General features: G+C 44.2%; 2 protein-coding genes across 3 annotated transcripts in view; both read left to right on the forward strand.

The window, feature by feature from the left end:
• The first annotated feature begins 9,141 nt into the window (after positions 1-9,141).
• The window catches only part of Adar (adenosine deaminase RNA specific), a 55,839-nt gene continuing 37,199 nt past the window's right edge, over positions 9,142-27,781 (forward strand). Inside the window, exon 1 of the mRNA XM_078027474.1 lies at positions 9,142-9,237. The gene's annotated coding sequence lies outside the window, so the exon portion shown is untranslated. The remainder of the gene's footprint in view (positions 9,238-27,781) is intronic.
• Positions 9,244-27,101, forward strand: LOC110598741 (uncharacterized). 2 transcript variants are annotated; one of them, XM_078027481.1, is made up of 4 exons: positions 9,244-9,840; positions 10,719-10,766; positions 10,976-11,071; positions 14,716-27,101. In XM_078027481.1, exons 1-4 carry the CDS (start codon positions 9,333-9,335, stop codon positions 15,069-15,071), a joined length of 1,008 nt encoding a protein of 335 aa, XP_077883607.1. In that variant the 5' UTR covers positions 9,244-9,332; the 3' UTR covers positions 15,072-27,101. The 2 variants fall into 2 exon arrangements, with proteins under 2 accessions (XP_077883607.1, XP_077883608.1); XM_078027482.1 differs by lacking the exon at positions 10,719-10,766.

Raw genomic sequence — 27,781 nt, forward strand, 5'->3', positions numbered from 1 at the left:
TTGGGAAGGCCTTCGGGGTGTGCAGGAGGGCGTGAGTGCATTTTAGCACTTACTGAAGTTTCTCTCTGTTGGTCAGGCCAGCCTCTTCCCCTTCACCTCCTGTTCATCAAGAGGCTGTGAGTTTGTCACAATCCCATGTCAACTGCTTTTATCTTTGCATTTTTCTCTCCCCTCCAGTTGCCTTTCTTGGGTCCCCAGTAATTTTACTTTTAAATGGACCACTGGACGGACTCTCTATTTCTCACAACTCCATACACAAAAGCTAACTCAAAATGAATCAGAGACCTAAAATAAGAGCTAAATCCATAAAACTTTTAGAATAAATTATAGAACCAAAAGGTCTTTGGTTAGGCAATGACTGCTTAGCTATGACAGCCAAAGGAAAAAAGGACAATAGGAAAAAAATTATAAATTAGGCTTCATCAAAAATTAAATCTTTTGAGCCCAAGAAAGTGAAAAGACAGCCCACAAATATGGAGATAATATCAGCAAATCATTTATCTCATAAGGGATTTGTATCTATAATATTAAAGAACTCTTAAAGTTTAACAATAAAGTTTAAAGATAGCACTATATAGTGCTATTCTAAAATAATGAGCAAAGGATTTGAAGACGTTTCTCCAAAGAAGAACTATAAATGTCCAATAGTCATTACAGAAATGCAAATCACACAGTCAGGTACCACTTGACACCCACTGAGATGGTGTAGAGGTCCAACTTGACCTGACTGCAGACATCTTGGGTTGTAACCTGCCCCCCTGCACCCCCCCACACACTCCACATAGTTCCCATCAGACTATAAATAAACAAAACCATTAGTGTAGAATGTGGAGTCTTATGATCAGACCCTGGTCATAACTGTACATTCTGCTTGGATGAAAGTTGCTTTTCTCCTGACCACTACGTAAGTCCCCTCTCTCTGACCCAATTTGTAAGGATCCACCAATCTTGCTGTAACCCTTGTCCATACATTTGTCAGTAAGTCTCCAATAAGTTGTATTCTCTGCCATGCAGGATCTGTCTGTCTCTTTCTTTGATCTTACAGCACCTTGCAGCTAATTCTCATACACCAGCACTAAATTGTCTAGGAACAGATGGTTATAATAAAAAAGACAATTACAAGTGTTGGCAAGGGTATGGAGAAATTAGTACACTTGTGTGTTGCTGACAGGAATGTACAATGTTGCAATACTTTGGGAAATACTTTGACAGTTCCTCCAAATGTTAAACATAGGATTATATATATTTCAGAAATTCCACTCCTAGATTTCTGCCTCCAGAGGTATAAAAACCTGTCCATGTGAAGAAATGAAGACTTTTCCATGTAAAAATTTGTATACAAATGTTCATAGCAGGGTTATCCATAATAACCAAAAAGTGAAAACACCTAAAATTTCTATGAAAAGATGAATGGATAAAAAAAAATGTGGCATATCTCACAATGGAATACTGTTAAAGAATACAAAGGAATGAAATACTGATGTACACTACAGTATTGAACCTCAACATCACTTTATATCAAAGAAACCATCTTAAAAGACTTCATCTTATATGACTCCATTTATTTGAAATATGCGGAATAAGCAAACCCATAGAGACAGAAACTATACTAGTGGTCACCTAAGACAGGGAAAGGGTTGGTTTGGTGAGAATAAGGAATGACCACTAAAAAGTATGCTGCTTCCTTTGGAGTTGATCCAATGAGTAAAGGAGGTAAGGATGTCACTATTAAGTTGTACTGTTGATCCTGGGCCCACACCCTGAAACCAAGAAAGAATGAGAGGGAAGAGAAAACGGGAAAGACAAAATAATCACTTCTTCTATACAACACCGTCTACATAGAAACTCCAAGAGAATCCACTGAAAATTACAATAAGATAATTCAATGAGGTAGGTGAGTAAAATCAAAAACAAAGGCAGCCTTGATCTACAGACCAAATGAAGTGCCAGCCCAAATCTTAGCAAGTTGGTTTGTGAATATTGACAAACTAATTCTAAAATGCATGTGGAGAGGCAAAAGAATCAGAATAGCCAAAGCAATATTGAACAAGAAGTTCAAAGTTGTAGGACTGACGTTACCAGACTTTAAGACTTACTACAAAACTGCAATAATTGAGACAGTGTGGTACTGACAGAAAGAAAGAAAAGAAAAGAACAAATAGATCAATGGAACAAGAAAGCCCAGAAATAGGCCTATGTGTGTATGTATGTATGTATGCATGTGAGTGTGTGTGTGTATAATATACATTATATATACACATTTATACCTAAAACAAAAATTTATTCAAAATGGACCACAGATCTAAATGTAATATGTAAAACTATAAAATTTCTAGAAGGTAACATAGGAGAAATTTTTGGTACTGTAGGATCTGGTGATGACACTTTAGATAATGGCACCAAAGGCACAATCCATGAAAGATAGAACTGATAAGATGGATTTCATTAAAATCAAATTTTTCTACAGTGTGAAAGATTCTGTCACGAGACTAAAAAGAAAAGCAACAGACAAATATAATCCGGAAGAATCAATGGACAAATTATCAGAAAGAAAAGTTGAACAAAATGGCTGTATGCTATATCAATATTCAAAAATCAAATATTTCTATATCAAATCAGCAGAAAGCATATTTTTAAAGGATGTCATTTATAATAGCAACTCACATGACAAGGCACCTAGGAATAAACCCAACAAAAGATGTGCAAGATCTGGGCACAGAGAATAACAAACTCTGCTGAAAGACATTCAAAAAACTGTTATGGTTTGGATGTGAGGTCCCCCGAAAGGTCACATAGACAGTGCAAGAAGGCGAGTCGACCTTCGTGGGATTAACTGAAGTGGTAGGGTGTGGTGGAGGAGGTGGAATTGAGAACTGGTTGGGGGTGTCTATTTCTATCTGAAGAGTGGAGTTTCTGTCTCTGCTTTCTTTTTAAAAAATTTTTTAAGTTGTACATGGACACAATGCCTTTGATTGATTGATTGATTTTTATGTGGTGCTGAGGATCCAACCCAGGACTTCGCATGTGCTAGGCGGGCTCTCTACCACTGAACCACACCCCAGTCCCTCTGTCTCTGCTTCTGATCACCATGATGTGAGCTGCTTCCCTCTGCCACACTCTTCCACCAAGTGCATCCTCACTTCCAGCACCAAGAAATGCAGCTAACCTTCTATGGACTTAAGACCTCTGAAATCGTGAACCCTCACATAAACTCTTCCTCGTCTATAATTGTTCTGGTTGGGTCCTTTAGTCACAGCAATGAAAAAGCTGACTAAAATAGAAACCTAATTTTAAAAGAGAGTTATTCTCTATTGGAAGACTCAGAATCATAAAATGTCAATCAATACTCTCCAAATTTACCTGTATATTATATGCAATGCCAACAGGTCGAATTGTTGTTGTGTGTGTATGCCCAACCTGAGAGGCTTGTTTTAAAATATGAAAGAACAGAGACCAAGGATAGCCAATCAGAGATGAAGAAGGAAAAAAGAGGAAGATTTTGCACTACTAAATATCAAAGACTTTTGATAAAGCAATGATAACTAGTGTGGCACTTGACATCAAGATAGACAAAATTTCTGGTAGAACAGAATAGAAAACTCAAAAATAGACCTATTTCATAACTGGAAAGTGGGGGCTCGTCAATGAACAAAGGTGGGGCTAGTCAATGAACATAGCCGTAAGAGGAAAGTCAGTTGTAAATGTCAAAAGCAAAAATAAATATTTTTAGAAGAAAGAGTAGATCAATATATATTGTGGGGTGAAACAGGATAAATATTTACAAATTCAAAGTTAAGAACATCGACTTCTCAAAATAGAAAATCCAAAGAAAAAGCACAAATGGAAGAATAAATTTGCAACATGTGTTACTGACAAAGAATTAGTGTCTGAAGTCTATAAAGAATTTGGCAAATAATTCACTAAATCAATGGGCAAAAGACACTAAGTGACATGAGACAAAGATAGCCTTGGTAGACTGGCTCCTAACTTGTTCATTTCTTCAAAACAGGATGGGATGGATTAGCTCAAGCCAGTCGGTAGCACCAAATTCAAATATTTACACATCCAAGAAGGTTTTTGTAGGCGTTGTTTTTCCTAGGGAAGGGATCTTGCAGCGTTACTCAGGCTAGCCCTGAACTCCTGGGTTCAAGCAAACCTCTTGCCACCACCTTTCAAGTACACACCCAAGTGTTAGGGTCTGTAAACAAGTCAAGATGGGGCCTGGCATTTTGCAGAGGGAGTGGTTTGTGAAGTAAGCCAGCGAGCCATTAAGTGTGGAGATTCCTTATTGGCTGACTGCTGTATCTAGTTTATGCTAATTAAGATAAGCTGTGTGGAATGTATATATACCGCTCCTGTCCTACAATACATGGCTTCCACTCCTGCTGTATCAATGTACACAAGTTGCTCGTCACACCCCCCCACCCCGCCCCTGTTATTTTGCTGCAGCCCGACTGCAGCACCCAAGTGTTTTAAACATCATCTGAAAGGGTAAAGTTTTTAAACTACAAAGCCTAAGTTAAAATGTAAAGGATAAGATTAAGATTTATTTCAAGTTCTGTGAAGTTTTTAAAGTTCTGTTAAGTTGCAATTTCCTGAAGTGAAATTAAGTTCTGTTTTCCTGGAACCTGCAATTCATGTAGAAGCTAAAAACAACCCCTCCCAGAAACCGTGCAGTCCAGCACGGACACACTTCAGGGCCCAGACCAATCAGTTTGAATGTGTACCCCGCTGTAGGAATGACCAATCACCCTCTCCCGACCTGTTCCCGCCGATGAATGTGCTAATCATGTCTCAGAGTTGTTGTTCAATTCTCCCGCGCCTCATGCTGATTTGTTCTGATGTATGCAAAGCCCCCGCCCTCCTGAAAAAGTGTACTTAAGCACTGCTTAACCTCAGCTCTGGGCTCTGGGCTGCTCTCCCTTCTTGAGTGAGCCTGGAGCCTCAGCACGCTGAATTGGATCCTCAATAAATCCCCTTCTGCAATTGCATGAGTCAGTCTCTTGGTGGTCTCTTCCCCTTACACATCAAAGCAGATTGTTAGCCACTTGGAGATGCTTGCCTGAAGCTTATGAAACTGTGCCCACCATCTGTTAGCCACAGATAAGATAAACACTCCAGTTATAAAGTCCAGTTGACTGGCTGCTGCCTTGGGAGCTTTCTGGCCCAGAGACTTTCCAAGGCTGTGAACAACAGCACAGCAAGCTCCCTCTCCTCTGGGGGTTTCCTTGCCTTTCTTCCCTCTTGGAATTAGTTCCTCCCTTCCCTGCACCTTCATGTGTTGTGAAGAACTCCCTTGCATACCAACCCGTCAATGCTGGCCCAGGGAAAGCCTGTGTGGGCTATCCACATCCTGGTCTTATTTTTTTTTCTTTTTTCAGCCCTAAAATACCGTAAGCCCCCTAAATTTTCTCAGCAGAGGAACTAAGATGGCCAAAATATATGTAAAAGAGATGCTCAACCTCAGAGATAGGCCAATAAAGCCAGGATGAGATGCCACTTAACTCTCATCTCAACGACAAAAACCAAGAAATCTGAGATGTTTGAGAAGATGTAATTGCTGGTGGTGAGGTAGGATAGAAGAAATATTTAAAAGATGGGCAAAAAAAGAGACAAGAGGAAGGGAAAGTGAAGCCAGATTTAAAATTAGGTAGTCAGTGTAGTTATGTAAGGGTCCGGCAGAGCGTTGTAGGAAGACACCACACAAGAGACTGGCTTCATGCAATTGGCAAAGGGGATTTATTGGTTCAGCATGCTGAGGTTCCAGGCTCACTCAAGAAGATAGAGCAGCCCAGAGCCCAGAGCAGAGGTCAAGCAGAGCTTAAGTACACTTTTTGGAGGGCGGGGGGCTTTGCATACATCAGAACAAATCATCATGAGGCGCGGGAAAATTGAACAACAACTCTGAGACATGATTAGTACATTCATTGGCGGGAACAGGCTGGGCAGGGGTGATTGGTCACTCCTAAGCAGGATACACATTCAAACTGATTGGTTTTGGGAGTGGATGCCTACGTGCCAAGCTACTTGGAGCCCTTAGCTATTAAACAACCAGGGAATCAATGGAAATATTTACTGGGCAGTTCCAGTATTGTACTAACAGCTACAGAGAATACAAGTTTTGGGGGTAGCAGAGGAATTTTAACAATACCTAGTATTTTACTTTTTAGCCCAGGCCTTGCAATTTAGAAACTTTACAATGCCCAGTCTTTTACACTTTAACTCAGGCTTTTGCAGCTTAGAATCAGCTTAGAAATTTTACCTTTACAGTTAGGTAAATCGGGTCTAATATCAAGTGAGATCTAAAATGGAGGCCATGTTGAGAATGAATTCCCGGAAAAGTTGAGCAATTCTCGGAATGTTAATGAAGTCCAGGAAACAGCCCCCAGCAGATTTGAAGATAGCCCATCCCAAAGAAATGTTAATGAACAGCAGACTTGAAGATGCTGACTCGGAAGTGCCCAGATTACTTCTTTGGCCACCTGTGTCCCACCCCTTGGGCCTTCCCACCTATATTCCATCACTGAAAACTATAAAAAGGGGAAACAACCACACTTCCAGGGATTCCACCTCTTGAGTCCCCTTCTTCCTCAGGGAGAAGTCTTTTCTGCTGTTTTAATAAACTTCTAATTTTCCACTCTGACCTTGCCTCGGCGTGCTTCTCTGGTGTTATTTTTCAACATTGGGAAGGACTTGACACTGGTCAACAGCGGTAACAAAAGGAGACTATAACTTCAATCTCAAAGACTTGTACTGAAGTTTCTCTTACTGTCTACCACCCTCACTTCCAAGCTGATTCTCTCTCTCTGGCCTGTCACTCTCAAATTTCTAGGAAATCCACAAATCTTCACTTACAATCTTAAGGTCACTAGAAATTCACCCACTTATGAAAATTGTCCATGTCCTGTTAATTAGCTCACCAATATATGTATTTTTAGAACAGATTGAGCAAAGAAAGATACAAAGCCCATAATATAGGGTAATTTCCCAAAGTTGATCAGATAATGGATAAGAAGACAACCTAAGGATCCTGAGAATTGCCAAACTACTCTAAACCATTGGGTGATCATCAGACTGATGTCATCCCCATATACCTTCCTGTGCCCACCCCTCACCAAGTTTCCTTTTAAAGAAGTGCTTGAGAACCCCAACAGCAATCTCACTCATAGACCATATTGTCCCTTGAATGCCTGCTCTACTTTCCTAAATAAATCTGTGCTTCTGACATACCCTGAAATTCCTTTCTGAAAAGTTGTCAAAGACCCTGATGTCCTGAGTTGGGTCTTCCTCTGTAGGACTTCCCTGAACCCCCTTCAGTGACAGTAGGAATGTAAAGCCATACAAACACTTTGGATAAAAATTTTGGCACTGTCATATAAAATTAAATACTGGCCTATGAAAGACCTATCCTTTCTACCCCTAGGTAAATATACCCAAGAGAAATTTTTGTGCAGGAGCACCAGAAGGTAATGCTCATAATGAAGCCAGATTTAAAGTTAGGTAGTCAGTGTAGTTAGGTAAATCGGGTCTAATATCCAGTGAAATCTAAAATGGAGGCCATGCTGGGAATGACTCAGGGAAAACAGGACAACTCATGGAATGTTAATGAAGTTCTGAAAAGGCCCTAGGCCAAAGTCCACCTCAAAGAAATGTTAACCAACAGCCCCAACAGATTTGGAAATAGCCCATCCCAGAGAAGTGATAATTCCACCCCAAAAGGTGATAATTAGGCCCACCTGTGTCCCACCCCTCGGGCCTTCCAACCTACATTCCATCACCAAACCTATAAAAGGGGAACACATTGCCCGCCAACTGGATTCCACCTTTTGGGTCCCCTTCTTCCTCCGGGAGAAGTCTTTTCTTCTGTCCTTTAATAAATTTCTAATCTCTACTCCGGCCTTGCCTCGGCGTGCTTCTTTGGTGTTATTCTTCAACATCGGGGAGCAAGAACTCGTCACCGGTCAACAGCGGTAACAATAACAGCACTATTGGAAATAGCAAAAGACTGGAAATTGTGTTTGGCAACTGGAGAATGGATAAATAATGGTACATAATTGATTATTATGTATCCTTGCCTTTTGGATGGTTCATGAACAGTAGCAGCGGAAATGAACAAAACACAATTTTACTCATCAATGATTTTATATATGCATATATATGGGCATGTTTTACATATATATATATACACACACACACATACATTAGTAGGCATTCAAGGAAATATTTATACATACACATACACATATGTATATGTAGATGGCCACAATACCTTCACTTCATTTATTTTTTTGTGGTACTGAGGGTCGAATCGAGTGCTTCACAAGCTAGGCAAGCGCTCTACCACTGAGCCTCAACCCCAGGCCCATGAATGAATGAATCTTCAATCTCAAATGAATGATGAACCTTAACCTTCTGTGAAAATAGAAGTCCCAGGACAGTAGCTCGAAGTTTGAAAACACACACAAAACTAATGAAAATACATTTCTTAATAATACATGTGAAGAGAAACCAAAGCAATGCAATAGTTGCGTAAGTGCGAGTTCGGGACGGAGCTTACTGCCGCGGGCAAAGCAGCAGTAGGAGACGGGCCACTTCAGCTCGGGCACAGCTGAGGTCAAGTTCCCGGGGACTCTGCACTCCCTGGAGGCCGGGGACAGCCGGCCTGGCGCACCTAGGCAAGCTCCACCGCTAGCATCCCCAGCCCTCACTGGGGACACTGCAGTTCCAGGGTGTCAAAGAAGGCGTGCGTGGTGTCGTGTTAAACATCGCTTCTGTTGGGCCTAGGCCCTCCAAGGGCTGCTGACGGGAGCGCACCAGGCGCTAATTCTGCGACGTCGAGTCCATCTTCGGCGAGGGCTGATGGCGGCCCCGCCTGCAGTCCCCCGGCCGGCCACCGTGGGTGACGGAGGACCCCACGAGGCCGAGCGCAGGGGCGCGAACCCTCCCCCAAGCGCCTCCTCCCCCGGCGACCGCACCCCCGCCGCCGACAGACCCTGAAGCCAGCCCAGACCGGACCACCAAACCGAGCTCTCCGGGGCCCAAACAAAAGAGCCCGCGTCACGTGGGCGCCTCCCACGCCGGCGCGCCGGTGACGTCACGGCCCGCGCCCGGCCATTGATTCCCGGCTGAAGGTAGCGCGGGCGACGTGGTGGGGGAGGGCGGGGGGAGGGTCCGGCGGCGGCGGCGGCGGCGGCGGCCACCCGGCGCGGGCTGCGTCCCGAGGAATTCCCGGACGCGGTAAGTGGCTGTCCCCTTCTCCGCCGTCACCTGCCCGGGCCCGGCTTGCGTGGCCTCTGCAGCCTCGGGGGCTGTGGGAAGGGGAAACGCGGGGGATGTCGTGGGGGGCGCTGAAGGTGGCCGCAGGGGCAGCCAGGGGACGCCGCGGCTGCTGGGGACAGTGGCGGGGCCCCGCAGCCTTCCGGGAGCGGGCGCGGGGCCCGTGCCTCGGGTGCGTGTGTGTGCAGCCGTGTGCACGCGGGTGTGGGCGGCCGAGGCTGCGCACGGAGGCTCTGCCGGCCGCGCCAGCCGGAGCCGAGCAGCTGGGAACCCGGGCCCCGGGTCCGAGAAGGACTGGAGAGCGCGGCGCCTGGGACCGCTCCTGGGACGCGCCTTCCAGCGCCTTCTCCCGCAAACGCACTGGACCAGCAGCTCACCCCGGGGATAATACCCGCTGCCCGTGCGCGTCTCGCTCAGTGACGGCGTGGGAGGCCACCGCGGAGAGCCCACTGCGGGGTCACGGCCGCTGCGCACAGCCTCTGTCTGGCTCTGGTGCAGGAGGCCTAGTTGCGTCACCTCCCTTTCCTTCATCTGTTTGGCTTGATTCCTGGGCCCCACTGGAGGGTAAGCCGGCCCGAGGTGTTCCGAGGTGGTGTCAGCGTTTGGGGAACTTGCCTCCCCAGAGGGATACCTGTCATGGGATTTTGAGTGCCGTGGGCAGGCGAGGGCAGTGCCAGCGCGCAGTTAGCTCGGGCGCAGAGTCTAAGCTGCAGCGGGAGGACACACACAGAGGCCTACACCACCGGCTGGTGGCCGGTCGCTGGAGTGGGAGGCAGGGATGCTAGAGCAGGTCATTGGGGGCACAGAACACGGGAGCTTCAAAATGTCGCCAAGCGCTGAGTGATAATACCAACTTGTTTCTCTACCAAAGGGCTCATTTCTATGGCCTTAAAGATCCTGAAATATCCTGTTCATTATTTACCAAGAGAAAAGTGCTTGCTGTAGGGGAGGCAGAGAAATGGAGTGGAAAGGGGCATAAACTGAGCAGCAGTGTGACACTGAGTTATTTAACCTCTACTCCTACTTGGGCTTATCTACCAAATGCAGATAATTATACCTACCTTGCAGGGTTGTCAGAATTTGAAGTGTTTAGCTATTATTAGTAAGGGCCTAGAACCCAGGCACTTGAACTTGTCAATACTGAAGATTTTTTTTATTGGTACAGCTGCTTGACAGACAGGGGATCTTTTTGCTATTTTGGATGTTTGCTATTCTGCCAGATATGATAAAGCAGACTGGTGTGAGTGTGTGTGTGTGTTTGATGAGGGGGGAGGGGGAAGAGTATCAAAACCCATAATCTCTCTACTGTAGATCATATAAAATGCTAGATCTGGAAAGAGGTTAAGATCTCACTTTATTAATTATAGCTTCTCTTTAATGTCTATTTCATACCTGTCACCATGTGAAAAACTTACATATACTAATTTATGTAATCTCTCCAGCACTTAATGCAAGAAGTAAATATCATCCCCATTTTACAGATGCAGAAGGTGAGTCTTGGCCTAGGTCCTGACACTACTAGTCAATGGCAGAACTGGAACTTGAGCCATCAGGCTCTGTGGTTTGGGTCTTATTCTTCCTAGTGTTCCAGCAATGTGAAGGTGGTGTGTGGGGGAAGGGAAAGCCAGCATTGGCTGCAAAAACAGCATCTCATATTGTTCCAATGATACCTTACTTTTTTATTTTACATTTTACCCAGCATTGTCCAGATGTGAACCAAGATTTGGCCTTTTCACCAAGAGAAAAGGGAAGGCTCATGGGCATGGGCACACAGTGCTGAGATCGTGGGCACACAGTAGGTATTTGGTAAATGCTTATGGGAAGAACAAATCTTGAGGCATTGTCATTCTTGCCAGAAGGAGGCCCTATGCTTAATGCCACCAAGTCTCCTTAAGCTAGCTATTTTTATACTACAACACATTGTAACATAAGCATCTGATTCATGGATTTAAAGATCTGAAACTCTTTCAGACCAAGATTGGTGTTATTATCTGTGACTAACTGATTAGAGCTTTTAAGTATGCGAACAATGGAATCTGAGCTTTTGGGCTTTTGTAGTGATCTCTTGAGATATACCAATTTGTTTTGCTCTAACATCTGTTCAACTTGGACTTTAATGGGTACAGCTGCTTGAGTTAAGTTTTCTGGAGAGCACCAGATGATTGTTTGGCATCCAGAATAAAGAGTTCAAAATATTAAGTTTCTTTCAAATTTAAGTTTTTGAGAAAGTTCTGTGACTGATGTGGATTAATGTGGGAATAGTAAACCAATTTTTTATTCATTTGTTTATTTATTTATTTATTTACTTATTTTGCAGTACTGGGGATTGAACCCAGGGGCCTCATGCATGCCCGGCAAGCGCTCTACCACTGAGCTACTTCTTCAACCCAGTAAACTAGTTTTAAACAGATGGCATTCATGGTGTTTTTGTGTCATTTCTCTATTCTGTGTCATTTCTTTCTTGAAAGATGACTTAGGTCCAGATAGTGAACTGTTAGGAACATGCAAGGTTTATATAACCCATCCACATAAACTGATCTACACACACATGCTGCAGTTCCTCTACCCAAGAAAGCTCTGGTTCTGTTTCTGACAGATGCCCTGAGGCCACCTGTTTCACCATTTTTATCAGACTCGATGAGACCCTCTGACATCTCTCTTCCTTTCCCCTTTGTACCATCCCCGACCACACACAAAAAGTGTCACCCCCATGCACATTAATCTAGTTGCAAGTGGAAGAAATCCAAAATGAACCAACTTAAGAAAAAAAAGTTTTTTCCCCTTTGATTATTTAACTAGAAAGTCAAAGGTGAGCTTCAGGCATGACTAGATTCTGGGGCTAAAATGATATCATAAAGGCTCTCTTGGCCCTTTCTCTGTTCCTTTTGGTTTTTTTTTTTTTTTTTTTTTTTTGCTTTTTCTATGTACTGAAAAACTTGATTCTCGGCAGTCTCAAATTTATGACCTTCTAGCTGTCTTCTAGCATCTCAGCTAATCACTACGACAGGATTAGGGCTAGGGATTTCACAATTGAGCAGGTCCCTGTCTCAGGCCCACGCCTGGGATGGAGAAGTAAACTGTCCCTCCATCAACTCATGGGCTTCCCCGCACACTGAGCTGCATGCCCAGCCCTGCCCTGACCGCAGGGTGGGCAAGTGCAGAGGACTAGGCAGGCAGAAATGCTAGACGACTACCGGAGGTGTGCCTCTGTGCACAGGCACATGTGCTTGCATGTGTGCTCATATCACTTCTTCAAGGCCCTTCCAGAACCTTCCAACTGGAATGAATCCACTGGTCTTGCTTGTACGTCACGCGCTGTTTTCTGGGTGGCACAGCACCCACTGTGCTCTGCACTCCTGCCATGCCTCTGCATCTTCCTTTTGGGCTGCCCTTGCCCTCTGCTTCCTGTGGCTATCTTTTGGACCAAGTTATGCTTCTTCCAGAAGCCTCCGGACCCCTTCATTGAGTTAGATACCCCCTCTCTCTGAGCACACCCTATAGTAGATTTTTATTTCTATTTGGTAACTGTTTACCATTCTGTTCTCCACTAAGCAGAACCCTTTTTTTGTATTCCTTACCTCCTACTCTTAGCTAGCATTATTTTTCTTCAGAGCACACACAATCACTTGGCTTTCTATATTTATTTGTTTATTATTTTTCTCTCCTCTTTGGAACATCAGCTTCATGAGAACAACCAGGAAAGGAACATTGCCTTGTTTGATATCCCTAGTGCCTAGGATGATGCCCAGCACATAGTAGGTACTCAGTTAATGTTTAGTAAATGAATGAATGAAAATTTGCCCAGAGGAAGAAAATGCTAGCATCATGTTACTAAGGATTCTAGTCAGCATGATAGGTGGAGTCTCATTGTAAAGGTCTGACTCTGAGTATTGCAGATCATCCCCAGAAGGCAGAACCTTGCTCTCCATGTGGGTCTGAACCTGCAGAGATCAGGCCCAAGGAGAAGCTTACTGGGCATTCCGCCCTGTGTGGACATAGACCTGATTTACTCTCAAACGCTTCTGAGTCTCTCTGGTTTTTTTGTTTTTGAGATGAGGTTTCCCTATGTTGTTTAGGCTGGCCTTGAACTTCTGGGCTCAAGTGGTGAGCCTCCTTGTGCAGTGTCCCAAGTACCTGGGACTACATGCACATGCCACCACACCCAGCTCCTTTCTGAACTTTGATAGGTTGTTTATTAAGGGTTTTTTTTTTTTTCCCCATATCCTAAAGCTTTTTCCTTGGATATTTATTTTTGCAGTGATAGGGATTGAGCCCAGGGCACTGTACCATGGTACTACAATCCCCAGCCTTTTTTTTTTTTTTTTTTTTGGAGATAGGGTCTTTCTAAGTGCTAAGGCTGGCTCAAATTTGCAATCCTCCTGCCTCAGCCTCCCAGGTAGCTGGGATTACAGGCATGTCCCACTGCACCTGTCAGGAGTATTTATTTTTAAAACATTTCCTTGGGCACCTACAATGTGCCAGGCACTGTTCTAAGCTCTTTATAAATAGCAACTCATTCCTAGGATGAGGTTTTGGGGTCAAGGGTTATGAACTTTAAGACTTGTTTTCTTTTTAAATATCAAGACACTCATGAAAGGACAATAGGAAATAAAACATTCCCATTTTAAAATTATGAAAGAAGGAAGGTCTCTCCATCGGTTCATCCTGTCCCCCAGAAATAGAGCCACCAGTTACAGTGGGATGACACATCCCTTTCCTTAGGGCAGTAAGCACAAGTTACTGCACCGTCATCATGCACGCTGACCTGCACCTGGCCTTTGCCATTGCTGACGTCAGTGTGACATCAGTGGCACCCACTGCCACTGTCCAGAGCAGAGCCTCCTTTCCCTGGGCCATGTGCAGAGCCTGTGGGGGACCGGTGGCTCTTCAAGGCAGTGGCGCTCAAGCATCTGACTTCAGCCCCCTCTTAGGGGGAGCCCAAATCCACCCCCCCACTCCTCCACAGCACACCATCTGCCTGGGTTAGTGCTGTGCCTTAACTCGGGGGAATCCCACCCAGTCCAAGCCCACCTGCAATACCACAGACAAAGGGAAAATATCCCTGTCTTTCCTTTTAACAATAACAGAAAAGTAATTCTCATGCAGATACAGACTTAAGGTGAGAGGATTCTTGTTTAAGTCCACTCTCAACCCCATATCTCCAAGCTCCAGTTCCAGGCCAGCTGCAGTACTCATTAGAGTGCTTAGTCCTGATTGCTTCCTAAAAAGCAAGTACAGGTTGAGTATCCCTTATCCAAAACGTGTGGGAGCAGAAGTGTTTCAGATATCAGATTTTGGAACAGATGCATACACATCCTGGGGATGGGACCCAAAACTAAACATGAAATTTCACTTACATTTCATATATGCCTGGCCTGTTTTAGCCAGCTTTTTCCCTGCTGTGACTAAAAGGCCCAACCAGTACATTCCATTCCTCAGGGCTCAAGGCGAGGAAGGACATGATGGTGGAAGAGTGTGGTGGAGGGAAGCAGCTCACTGATCATCAGGAAGCAGAGAGATCTCCACTTGCCAAATACAAACATGTACCCCAAACCCACGCCCCCAGTGACCCACCTCCTCCGGCCACCACTAGTTACCTCTCGGTTAATCCCATTAGGGGTTATTTTGTTGAATACTTAAGGCTCTCACACCCACATCATTTCCCCTGTGAACCCTCTTGCATTGGCTCACACTTGAGTTTTTTGGGGACACTTCACATCCAAACCGTAACAGCCCAAATGAACTTCTATACGATTTTTAAATTAATTTGTGCATGGAATAGCATTTCATGGTAGGAATTTTCCATTTATGGCATCATATCAGAGCTGAAAGGTTTCATATTTTGGAGCATGTTGGATTTCCGATTATCAGAGAAGGATGCTCAGCCTGTTCCCGTTCCCACTGCCGTCGGCGATGCCTGAGCACTGGATGTGTATCTCCCACCTGCCTTCTCTGAAACTGGCCATTATAACTAAAAAAAAGGAAAATCTAACTCAATTGAAAATGGTATTTCATGGTAATTTGTAAGTGAACATTTTTTGCTTATCTTACTACTTTTATTTCTATTTTCAAAATTCTCAAATAATATTTTGTTTATTAATTTATTATGCTCAAGTGGTTTTAACAAATTATACAAATGCTCCAAAAACATGAGTACTTGCTCATTGCAAAGGAAAAAAGTTAACTTGCTCTGAACATTTTCCCATTTTATCATTCTTCACCTAATTTTGGCTTTATTGTTAAACATGTAAAACCTATTTTTCATTCTTATGTAGACAAATTTTAATCCTTTTTGATTGCTCTCTTTGCTTGTAAGTTTCAAAGCTTCTTCTTCATTCTGTATTCTAGTTTTGACATGACTTCCAAAAGCTAATATTCAGCTTTATTTCAGATTTTAGGAGAATACTTGATGAAAATGTGTGACACTTTAAATAAAAGCAGTTTTCATTAGATAAAGGTCTATGTTTTATTTTAAAGATGTTTACATTACTGTACTTACATATTTTCCCTATTTATCAGAATAGCAAAGCTTGCTCCCACAAACCGATTCAAACGGAGGTGGTTCCCTACGTAGAATGATCTGACTTAGGACTTTCCAGTTTATAATGGCTCGGAAGCCATACACATTCAGTCCCAGGTCAGCCACACACAGAGGAGGGGAGACCACAGCGCTCCAGTTACTGCTGCTAAGCTGTGATGTTCATGGGTTAGGTGTTGTTCTGTTTTCAACCTGCGATGGCTTATTGGGCTGTGGCCCCATCATAAATCAGGGGCACTGTTTCTTATAATTTTGGAGTGCCTAGCATTTCCATAAATTGCCGTAGGAAATGATATTGATCAGCCACTATCGGGTTTAAAGAGGCACTCGGCGGTGTCAGCAAGCAGCTTCTCAGTAGGAGGTGCTGATGGATTCCCCTTCCTCGATTTGTCTAAGACCTTTTTATTGGGATGTAGCTATGTGTGACCTATGTGTTCTTTTCATATATTTTAATTGCCACCCAGATGGAGAAATAAATCTTCCCATTGCCCTAGGAAGCTTCCCTGTGCTCCTTTCTTTTTGGGGGGTGCTCTACCACTGAGCTACCTCCACAGCCCTTTTCTTTTTAATTCGAAACAGTCTCATTAAGTTGCCCAGGCTGGCCTGGAACTTGTGATCCTCCTGCCTCAGCCTCCGGAGTCTCTGGGGTTATAGGCATGTGCCACCACACCCAGCCCCTGTACCCCTTTGTAGTCACTACTACTCCCAAAGACCACTTCTGTTCTGATGTCTAGGACCACAGATTCGTTTTGTCATTTAAATTTCATACGATTGGAATTATGCAATATGTGCTTTTGTGCGTGGCTTCTTCCAGTGAGGTGCAACAAAGTTGTCTGGGTCTGTATCCACTGTGTGAATACACATCAAGTTGTTTACGGACAGTCGGGTTGTTCCAGTTAGGGGCTAATAAGAATAAAACCCCATCAACATTTTTCCCCATTTTTCTATTGTGGTAATGTAAAATTTACCATCTTAAACCATTTTTTAAAGGTTCAGTAATGTTAAGTATATTTACATTGTTTTGCAACACAAATCCAGAACACTTTGGTCTTGCAAACTGAGAACTCTGTTCCCACTGAACCTAACTCCTTTCCCCCTCCCTCAGCCCTTGGTTTGTGAGATTCCTGTACAGTATTTTCGTAGACATTTCTTTCATTGTGGGGACTAAGTGCCCAGGACTACCGTCGATGGGTTCAGTGCCACTCTACATTCCCACCCACAGGATTCTAGCTGCTTCCCGGCTTAGGTATTGTGAACCTTTTATCTTAGACACTCTGGTAGCTGTGAAAAGGTATTGCACTGTGCTTTTGTCTCACATTTTAGTCACTTATTTATTATTTACATGGGTTCCCCATCACTAGACTGTGAGCTTTGTCAATATTGTCTTTTTGTTTTTAACCTTTATTGTGTGGGGGCTGGGGATTGAACCCAGGCCCCCACAAATACTAGTTAACCCCCCTCCCATTTTAAGGGTGATACACACTTTTTATTTTTTATTTGTGTTTTATTAAAAGCAAAACTGAAGATTATAGAAAGCTATCAAAACGTAAATAAGACCACATCCTGAGTGTAGTGGATGCAAGACAACTTTTCTTGATCTTTATGAGTTGTCTGAAGTCCCGCCTCTCAGGCGTCACCATTGATATTTGGGTGTTTCATGCATTGCTGTGCTGGTTGACTCAGCAACTCAACAGTGTCCAGCCCTTCACTCCACCATCTTCAGATGTCACCTACTCACAGCAAGGGACCCTTGCCCCAGAAACCCTTCCCCAACAGACTTCTTTGGGTGGTTTGCTGGCCACAATTATCCCATGTATCACTGCCCACCCAAGGGAGTGGAATGCCAAGACCATCAAGTTCCCCTCCCTCTGGGTCTCAGAGAGAGCTGATCCTCTCAGAGGGAAGTGGACAAAGATCAGGGTTCCCAGAAAGGAAGGCTCCATGCTGGGGCGGGCAGCTGGTCAGCAGTGTTCGCCTCTTGGGCACATGAGTCTTCAAAGCTGCACCTGTGCTGGGTTTACCGTCTGGGGTTCTGTTTAGGAAGTCAACCTCTCCCGTTGTCTGTAAGTGTCATCTTTGTCATGATCCACTGGAGCAGGTCTACAGCTTCGAGTGTTAGCGCTCGTTTCGGGTTTTGCTATTTTAAACCATGCTGTTTGTTCACATGAACATAGATGTTCATGCTAAGTTTCAAACTGTCTTCCTCAAGATTGATTTTCATGAATTAATGACATTGTTTAATGAATAATGATGAAATAATGTATACTTACACATAATCATTGTTAACTGAAGTTCTAAACGTACTAAAGGCTTTCGACCCACATTGACCTATCACTTGGTAAAGAAGTTGAACCCATCAGGTGGCCTTACTGCTGGCATAGATAGGAAAGTGCCTGAGTCTCCTCCTTTCCTCGTTATTTTTCCTCTTCCCCCCACTTCCTTTCATCTGCTCAGTGCGTGACATTCATTTGGGAGATGGTTTGAGCACCGTCTGTAGATGAGGCACTGTGGTGGCTCATGGAAGCACAAGACTTTCTACACAGGACAGACAGGTGATTAGTCAAATGATCTCAGGAACGTAGCACGACAACTATGTAAGATTACAAAGAAAGCTACCTAGGTTCTGGGGACTTCGAACTTATATGCCCTCTGGTATCACAACAAGACAGAAGAGAAAAGAGTCTGTGATTTGGCTTTTTCAAGACTGTAAGAGAGTTCTGTGGCTGTTGGGCAGTAGGACAGAAGGTGCTCTTCTTGAAGTCTGTTGAGAGTGGCTGGACCAGGGGTGGGGACCTCGTGCAGATCTTGTTTCACTCTGGGGCCTTTATCCTACGAGGAACGGGCTTATAGAAAGGCTTATAGAACAGAGGTGGCAGGGACTAAATCAGATTTGAGAACTTTTCAAAGAGGCCATGATGGATTCCAAGAATCCAAGATTAGATCATGAAGGCAGCGTGGTCCCCACAGCGCTGAGTCATCCCGGTTGTTAACTGCTGACTCATTCTCATGTCTCTGTTAGTTTGAATATTTTCCTGAACGTCTGACAAGCCCTTGTGCTTTGTTTTAGTGGGGATAACGTAGCTTCCCGGCCAGGAGCATCCACTCTGGAGCCAAGATGCCCGGGTCTGAATGCCTGGCATGGACCGCATACTCTTGGAACCTCTCTGACTGTGTTCCACTCAGCTTCCCCTTCTATAAAACAGGCAGTGAGCGCTTCTCTCACAAGATGGTCGTGGGAAGGAAAAGATAATCTCAGTGCTGCACCTGAGAGCTGCTGTGCCTTCACTCTCTGCTCCAGGTGCGAGAGCGTCACACACACGTGTACATATTAACTGTCTTGCGCACGCGTGGGGACGGTAACGTCTGTGTTTTCATTTGTGTATTGGTTTATATATTTTTAAACTTTTTACTGTGAACATTTTCAAACATCATGTTGTTTTTCTCAAATACAAAACTTATTTGTAGTGAACCGATACCAGTCTTCTCCTTTGTGATTCTGCTGTGAAACAGATCATATAATACACACAGCCTTTTTAAAATTCATCTTTACTTAAGGGTTTTCTGTATTTAATCTTTTATTACAGTTGAAATTGGGTCTATTAATATAAAGCATGATTCTAGATTTTTGTTTTTTCTTTCAAATAGCCAACCAGTTGGCCCAGCTCCATCTATTGAATTACCCATCTTCTCATTGCTACAGCTTTTTTTAGCTGTAGCTGGACACGATACCTTTATTTTATATGTGGTGCTGAGGATCGATCCCAGTGCCTCACACGTGCCAGGCAAGTGCTCTACCACGGAGCCACAGCCCCAGTCCCTCACAGCTATAGCTTTTAAATCTTTATTATGCACTGGATTCTACACACAGTAGGGTTCGTTTGAGGAATGTGGCACCCACTCCCTATCCCCCAGCCTCATAGAGTTTGTAGTAAATTGTTTTAAAATTTGGCAGGAATTAGCATTTATAGGGGTTAGTATATCTTTCTACTTAGGACATATACTCAAATTTTTATAACTTGCTGTATGCAAGCTCTACATATTTCTTAAAATTATTCCTAGATATTTCTTTTTATGTTTTGCTTGCTATTTAAAAATAGAATATTTCCCCCAAGTATAAGGAAATTGTTGTGTTTTGTATATTTTTCTTATATCTAGCCATATTCCTTGACAGGTGTTCATTTTAAGAGTTTGTCAGTTGAACCTCTTGGCTCAACTAGGGTTGTGATAGTATCATCTTCACATAATCCATTTCCTTTCCTCTCTTTTTTTTAAATTATTTTTTAAGTGTACATGGACACAACACAATGCCTTTATTTTTATGTGGTGCTGAGGATCGAACCCGGGTCCTGCCGGTGCTAGGCGAGCGCTCCACCGCTGAGCCACAATCCCAGCCCCTTTCTTTCCTTTTTAATAGTTATTTTAGTTAGCTTTGTGTTGCCATGACCAAAAGACCAGACAAGACTAACCTAGAAAAAGGAAATGTCTATTTTTGCTCCTGGTTTCAGGGGCTCAGTTCACAGCCAGCTGACCCCATGGCTCTGGGCCTGGCAGAGGGAAGCAGCTCAGGACACAGCAACCAGGAAGCGGGAGAGAGGCTCACTAAGGACAAAGGCACACCCCAGTCCTTCCTCCAGCCACAAGCCACCTGCCTAGTTACCTACCACCAGTGAATCCACCCCAGGGGGTTGACCACCGACTGGATTGTGACTCTCATAATCTGATCATTCACCCCTGAACATTCTTGTGTTATCTCGCACATGAACTTTTGGGGAACACCTCACATCTCAACAAAAAGTCTAGTTTATCACTTATTTCTTTTTGTGATGTAGAATATGCCAGAATATTCATGTGTAGGGATGTGAATTTTTTTTCTAAGACCATTGAGCATAAATTCTTAAAAAAAGGAATGGTAACTATAGCCCTCCTTATTTCATTTTTCATTTTTAATGGCAATATCTAACTATTCCAAAGTACAATGTTGACTCTTTGTTGTATTAAATAAGAATCCTTCCCCCCACCCACCCCTACAGCCACCCCACAAGCCTAGAACTTCCCAGACAAGGAGACTGATTCAGGTGGGCAGCGCCTAGTAAGAAAAGGCTCATCGGCTTGGGGGGCAGGGGTGGAGACTAACAGGGTCACATCTCGCTGAAGTCCTGCCTTCCTTGAGCTTTCTTTCTTTTTCTTTTTTTTCTTTTTTTTTTTTTGTGTGTGTGATGGTTCTGGGGATTGAACCCAGGGCCCTGTGGATGCAAGAAAAGCACTCTGGCAACTGAGCTACACCCCCAGCCCCTTGAGCCTTCTTTGTTAAGCAGAAAATACAGACTCTGCCATCAGAGACGGAGTGCGCAGTGGGGTTTTCCTGCCTAGCAAAGGCAAAGCCAGTCCAGTTTAAAATTTAGGCAGTGGGAGAGGAGTCTCGACGAGGTAGCTTTTTCAAACCTACTCACAGCCTGTCTTTATCAAGTCTCCAAATACTGCTTGCTGGCTGGTGTTATCTGGATTGGGAACTTGGTCTTTAGCAGTGGGCAGGACAGAGGTTCGTGGAAGTTTCTGATAAGTGGGCTCTTGGTGTGTGTGCGTCAGGGCTCGGTGCCCGGGTAGTGCAGCCCAGGCAGCTGTCGGAATTTGTTGCTTTGTGGGTTAATTTATTAGTGCACTCACTCCATATTGGAACTTCAACCTGGAACTCCAGAGAGACAGGGTGTGGGCCGGGTCAATCAGAGTTGGAGTGTGCAGTGAGAAGGACAGTTTAGAACGAGATCTATAACCTTCCTGTGGGAGGACTCTGGTTTGTGTGGGAGTCCTACAGCTATGGCCTGTCTTTCAAGGAAAATGTACACGTTTCGCTTTTCAATAATACTCTGGGTGGCCTACCATGTTCTTCGAAGCGCCAGGTGTAGCTCTGGCCTGATGGATCCTGAGGTTAGAGAGGCTGACACTAACCCAGAAACCAACAAAGAAACGTAAACCACAGGTGTGAACTTGCTGCAAAGGAGAGGTTGGGGAGCTGCAGCGCACAGGATGGGAGGGGCAGGGCCGGTGCTCCCCACCTTCTGAAGGACGATCCTAACTGAGGTGAGAGCAGGAGGAACAGGCAAGAGCCGGCCAGCAGGGAGCCTGGCAGCCTGCAGGAAGGGAAGTGGAGGCTGGGGAGGCTGAGAAGCAGGGACTGGAGGGCGAGAGGAGAGGACCGCAGGTCCAGGCAGCGAGGCCGCACCCGTCACGTCAAGATTTCTGCCTGTCTGCCTTACCTTAGGAACGTTAGGAAGCCGTCACGTTGTTTTGTTGGTGGTGGTGTAGATATTTGAAATGTATAAAGCACACGTATGCAACAACATGTAAGTCACTGAAATATGACAATGAACCAAATACTCAGTGTGTTAGTCGGCTTCTCCTCGCTGTGACCAAAATACCTGACATGAACAACCTGGAGGGGGAAGGTGTATTTTGGCTCATGGCTTAACAGCTTTCAGTCCGAGCTGGCTGCCTCCAATGCAGAAGCTTCTTCGCAGAAGGGCTTGGTGGAGGAGAGCGGCCCAGTCCATGGCAGCCTGGGAACAGAGGGGAGGGACCCGGGTAGAGACCACCCCTCCAGGATATGCCTGCAGTGACCCACTTTTTCCAAATAGGTCCTACCTCCCAACAGTCCATTCAGCTGGCAGTTTATTTATTTTTTGGTACCGAGGATTGAATCCAGAGGTTCAATCCAGCCTGTTTTATTTTTTATTTGGAGACAGGGTCTTGCTAGGTTGCTTAGGGCAATGCTGAGTTGCTTAGGTTGGCCTCAAATTTGCAGTCTTCCTGCCTTAGCCGCCCTAGTCTCTGGGCTTACAGATGTGCTGTCCATTTGATGATACCATTTGGTGGATTAGTCACTGATGAGGGCACAGCCCTCATGATACAGTCCTTGCCTAGAAGCCTCCCCTCTGAACCCTGCTCACTGGGAATCATGCTTTCAATATGAGACTTTGGGCACACCCCAGATCTAAGCTGTAGCACCCATGGATCCAATATGCTCTCTCGCACGGCTGAAGCCTCCTTGGCCCCTTCCTGGATTCCATCTGCCTGTCTCTCCTCCCATTAACTGATAGTTTATGATTTTCTTAAATTTCATGACATGATCAGATTGTGTTTTTCACAAATCACTCTGGCTGTGTGGGGAAGACTGGACAGAGTGCATGAGGGAGGGAGTTACAATAGCATAAAACACAGTCACAGCCAGGAGCCATGGTGCACATCTGTAATCCCAGCGGCTGGGGAGGCTGAGGCAGGAGGACCAAGAGTTCAAAGCCAGCCTCAGCAACTTGGCGAGTCCCTAAGCAACTCAGTGAGACACGTGTCTATAATACAAAAAAGGGCTGGGGGTGTGGCTCAGTGGGGGAGTGCCCCTGGGTTCGATTCCTAGTACAAAAAAACAAAACGAAACAAAAACCCACACAATCATATCAGAAATTTGCCTACGTTTTATATTATTTCCTTGGAATTTTTTTAAAATTTCATATGGGATTTACTTTCATCTTTATAAAAATTTTTTCTTTTTCCTTTTTGGCCCAGAGTCTTGCTAGGTTGCCCAGGCTGGTCTGGAACTCCTGGGCCCAAGTGATCCTCCAGCCTCAGCCTCCCAAGTAGCTGGAACTACCACACAGGGCATTCATTTCAAAATATAGGTTGGGGTGGGGATATACTTGCCTAGTATGCATGAGGGCTTGGGTTCAGTCCCCAGTACCACAATAAATAAGTTAATTAATGAATGAATGCCACCTTCCTGGAAAAAATAAAATCAGAAAACTGTAATTTTGTTGGACAGTAGTGAGAAGGCTATATTGTTTGGGGTTAATTAAAAGCAGGCACTGTGGCTCGTACTCTGCTGTCTATGAGAGCTAGTCTGTTTCTGCCTTTCCATCTGATATCCCCAAATGCAGAACCCTGGCTGGTGGCCCAGCGAGGCCTATGGCTGTCCCCAACTTAGCTCTGTGGTTTGTCCTACTGGCAAAAATCTGTGTTGGTTTCCTACAGTTGCTGTAACAAATTACCCCAACTGGTAGCTTAACACAGCAAAGTTTACTCTCTCTGGAGGCCAGAAGTCTGAAATTAGTGTCACTGGACTGAAACTGAGGTATGGACAGGGCTGCTCTCCCTCCAGAGGTTCTGGGGTTGAAACTGCTTCTTGAGCCTCCAGCTCCTGGTGGCCACTGGCATGGCTTGACTTGAGACCACATCCCTACCATCTTTTAGGCCAGCATCTCCAAATCTGACCCCTCAGGGCTTTCTCCTCTGTGTGTATAGATGGAAATTTTTGTGAACTTGTCAATACTGACTTGTCAAAGACAAATTAGAAATGGCAAAGTCTAGCTGGATGCAGCAGCACATGCCTGTGATCCCAGCAGTTTGGGAGGCTGAGGTCGGAGGCTCTCAAGTTCAAGGCCAACCTGGGCAATTTAGCAAGTCTCTGACTTAACATTATAAAGGGTTTAGGATGTAACTCAGCAGTATAGCTCCTGGGTTTAAACCCAAATACCAAAAGAAAAAGAAAGAAAAAAACTAAATGGCAAAGCTTTACTAATTCCCTTTGGAAAGAAGATGGTAGACACTTAGAATAGGCCCTCTATCAATTCCCAGAAAGTCACTCTGAGGAAAGTTCTACAAAAGCTGCTGGATCTCAGCCCCTCGCTCTTCCGGTTTCTCCTCAGTTGTAGCTCCAGGGCAGAAGACAGAAAGCAAGGTACCTTTCTTCCAAATTCTATTGTAAAGACAGGATAAACATTGGTCAGTTAAGACCAAGGAGGAAAAAAAGTAATTGGTTGTTTTATAAATTGGTGGTTCAGTTTACAACTCTACCAATTCTATGAATTGGCCATTTGACAGACTGGCTTTCTGCAGATTGGCTCTTAGGAAATCAGCCTCGATCTGGTTCTCCTGAAAACAGCTGCAGCACTCCAGCCCAGGCTGCCTTCAAGCCTGCACAAGGTGCTTTCTATGAGCTGTGGTGGTTGAGACATTGTCCTTGCAGCTGGGACTAAGCCTCTCCACTCATAGGCTGGGAAGAGGAGGAAGAAAGAGTGAGAGTCTACTCTTTGGATCCCAACCTGGTGGGATCTCAGAGCAGGCCAGGAGCTAAGCCAGTCTCAGGCAGGCTGCACTCAAAGACTGAGCTAGCAGAAGACAGGCAGCTTAAGTGTCCGGACTTAATGCATAAAATCACAGGCTGCCTAGAGGTCACCTTGTAGGTGGTTATGAGTCTAAATGTACATTAAGTGGTTATACAGACATGTAGAACATTCTACAGAGGCCTGGTAGCCAGGGGTTTAGTCTTGTTTTGACATTATTACTGATTCTGTAGCTTTATTTATAACAGCATCTACTAACCGCAATGCCCAGCCCTTACAGACACTAGGTAAATACCACTCCTTTTCTTTCATTTATTGGTTAACTTGGGGCCTGAGCACTTAACCGCTTTTGGAGACCTCTGTTTCTTTGGGGGCTAACTTTTTCTTAATTTCTTGGAGCTTCAAAAGCCAGTTCTGGTCACCAACATCAATAGTATATAAATAAGTATAGCTGTGGAACACCTCTAGCCATTGGGCAGCTCACTGTTCTGTCTCCTGAAACCCCTTTAGGTTATCAAAGCAAGTGGATAACATGGGAGACCCCGTGAATTCTGAAGATTGATGTTGCCAGGGTAGAGTGGTCAACAGTGAAGAGAAACAGCTGGTGTGGTGGCCCCCACTTGGGATCCCAGTCCTGCCTTAGGAAGGCTGAGTGAGGCAGGAGGATCACAAGTTCAAGGCCAGCCTGGAACATTTATCAAGAGAATTGGTCTCGAATAAAAAATAAAAAGGGGATGGGGTGTAGCTCAGTGGTAGTGTGTCCCTGGGTCCAATCCCTGTACAAAAAAAAAAAAAAGCAGCAGCAGCAGCCAGTAATTTGTGCCAACCAATTCTGTAAACTGCTCTTAGACTTCTGTTTTTGTTCTACCTCTTAGAAAACTATTCATGTACATATCCTCTTTAAAAATAATGCCCTAGGACTTAAAAATAACTCAGCACTTTATTACTTCCTCTGATAATATGTTACAAGTTGTCTAGGGAGCACAACCAGCAAGACTGTAAGTACCTGTTGTGGGAATTTGCAGACTTTTCACTCTTTGGAGATGAATGATCCAGCTGGATGTAGCCATGTGTGTACTAGAGCCTGGTTATAGGAGATGACAGACTCAAAGCTGCTGTTGTAAATATGCGTCCCTGCAAATATGCATCCCTGCACGCAGTGAGGTTAAACAGGAAAGTCCACAACAAACCAGACTGATAATTACAAAACCAGACCATTATCTATCATTGAAACAGCAAGCAATGACGACGGATGAAGTACCCTCCTCCTGATGGGGGGGTCCAGCCTCCTGGAGGCCCACATGGAGTTGCACCTGCAGGGCTGCAGAGTAAGGGGCCTCTGGAGACAGGTTGTTTATAGAGATGTAAATCTTAATCATTTAGGCAATCATTGACAAGTAGTCCTAAGTGGTAGGTACTAGAGGCATTGCATTTGGGGTCACTTCACAGCCCCGGGGGAGGTTCGACACCTTGGGAGAGGACTAATCACCTGTTGTGCCTGGTATCTTCATGCACAGGGAAAACCCTGGAAGGGTGGACACCAAAGAGTTAGAAATGGAAGATTAAAGATGATTTTCATTATGTTTACTTGTCTATATTCTCTGAAAACTTATGTAATAATCAGATATTACTTTTGGGTTTTTTAAAATTTTTTATTTTATTTTTTCAAATTTTTTTTTTAATATTTATTTTTTAGTTTTCAGCGGACACAACATCTTTGTTTGTATGTAGTGCTGAGGATCAAACCCAGGCCACACGCATGCCAGGCGAGCTACCGCTTGAGCCACATCCCCAGCCCTTGGGTTTTTTTAAATATATATATATATATTAGTTGTAGTTGGACACAATACCTTTATTTTATTTACTTATTTCTATGTGATGCTGAGGATGGAACCCAGGGCCCCGCCCTTGCTAGGGGAGCTCTCTACTGCTCTGAGCACCAGCCCCAGCCCACTTTTGGTTAATTTTTAAAAGAGCCTCACCCAACTCCTCCAGCTCCATCTCTCTACATTAGAACAGCACAAAGATTTCAGTCACCACCTCCCAGCCCCGGGGGAATCAAAACAATTACTGAGGAGGAGGAGGAGATGAATAAGACTCTTGGCAGTCACCTGAGCTGCTAAGATTAAATGACAACAGCAGTTCTTTCCAGGCACAAACTGACCATCTTTAGAAAAGACATTTCTCCTTTCAGCTTCAGCGCTCTGTACTGTGTTAGACTAAAGGTATGGGAAGCAGCCGAAGCGCTTTGGATCATTCCTGAAGAAGGGTAAAGACTTTGAGATCATTTATCCAGAAGACAAGGAATCGAGGTAAGACCTGACTCATGTTGCTTCAGTGGAGAAAAGAACACGGGGAAATGGGCTGGAGTCGCTACAGGAAGATTTGTTCTTTTTTAACCTTTTAAAATTGTGAAATACTCTCATGTGCACACACAAATGTGAATAAAATATAAATGTTTAACTTAATGAATTATTGAAAAGCAAACTTATCTAGCTACCACCCGTTCAAGAACTAGAACATCCCCAGCACCCAGAATATTCCTTCCCAGTCAAAACCCCGTTTCCTCCTTAAAGGTAAACCATCCTGTCTTTACGCAGGGCGTGTCATAGTTTAGTTTTGCCTGATTGGGGATTTTACATAAATGAAATCATATATAATGTGTATATGGCTCCTCTCAATTTCATTTAGATAATTACCCACCTTGTTGTTTGCAGTTGTAGTATTTCTCTTGTGTTGCTATACAATATTCCATCATAGGCATATACCACCATTTATTTATCCATTTTACTTTGATGGACATTTGAGTTGTTTCCAGAAGTTTGGGGGCTATTACAAATAATGCATCTATGGACTT

This window comes from Ictidomys tridecemlineatus, chromosome 11 (genome assembly GCF_052094955.1).
Source record: "Ictidomys tridecemlineatus isolate mIctTri1 chromosome 11, mIctTri1.hap1, whole genome shotgun sequence".
In the NCBI taxonomy this organism is placed as follows: domain Eukaryota; kingdom Metazoa; phylum Chordata; class Mammalia; order Rodentia; family Sciuridae; genus Ictidomys; species Ictidomys tridecemlineatus.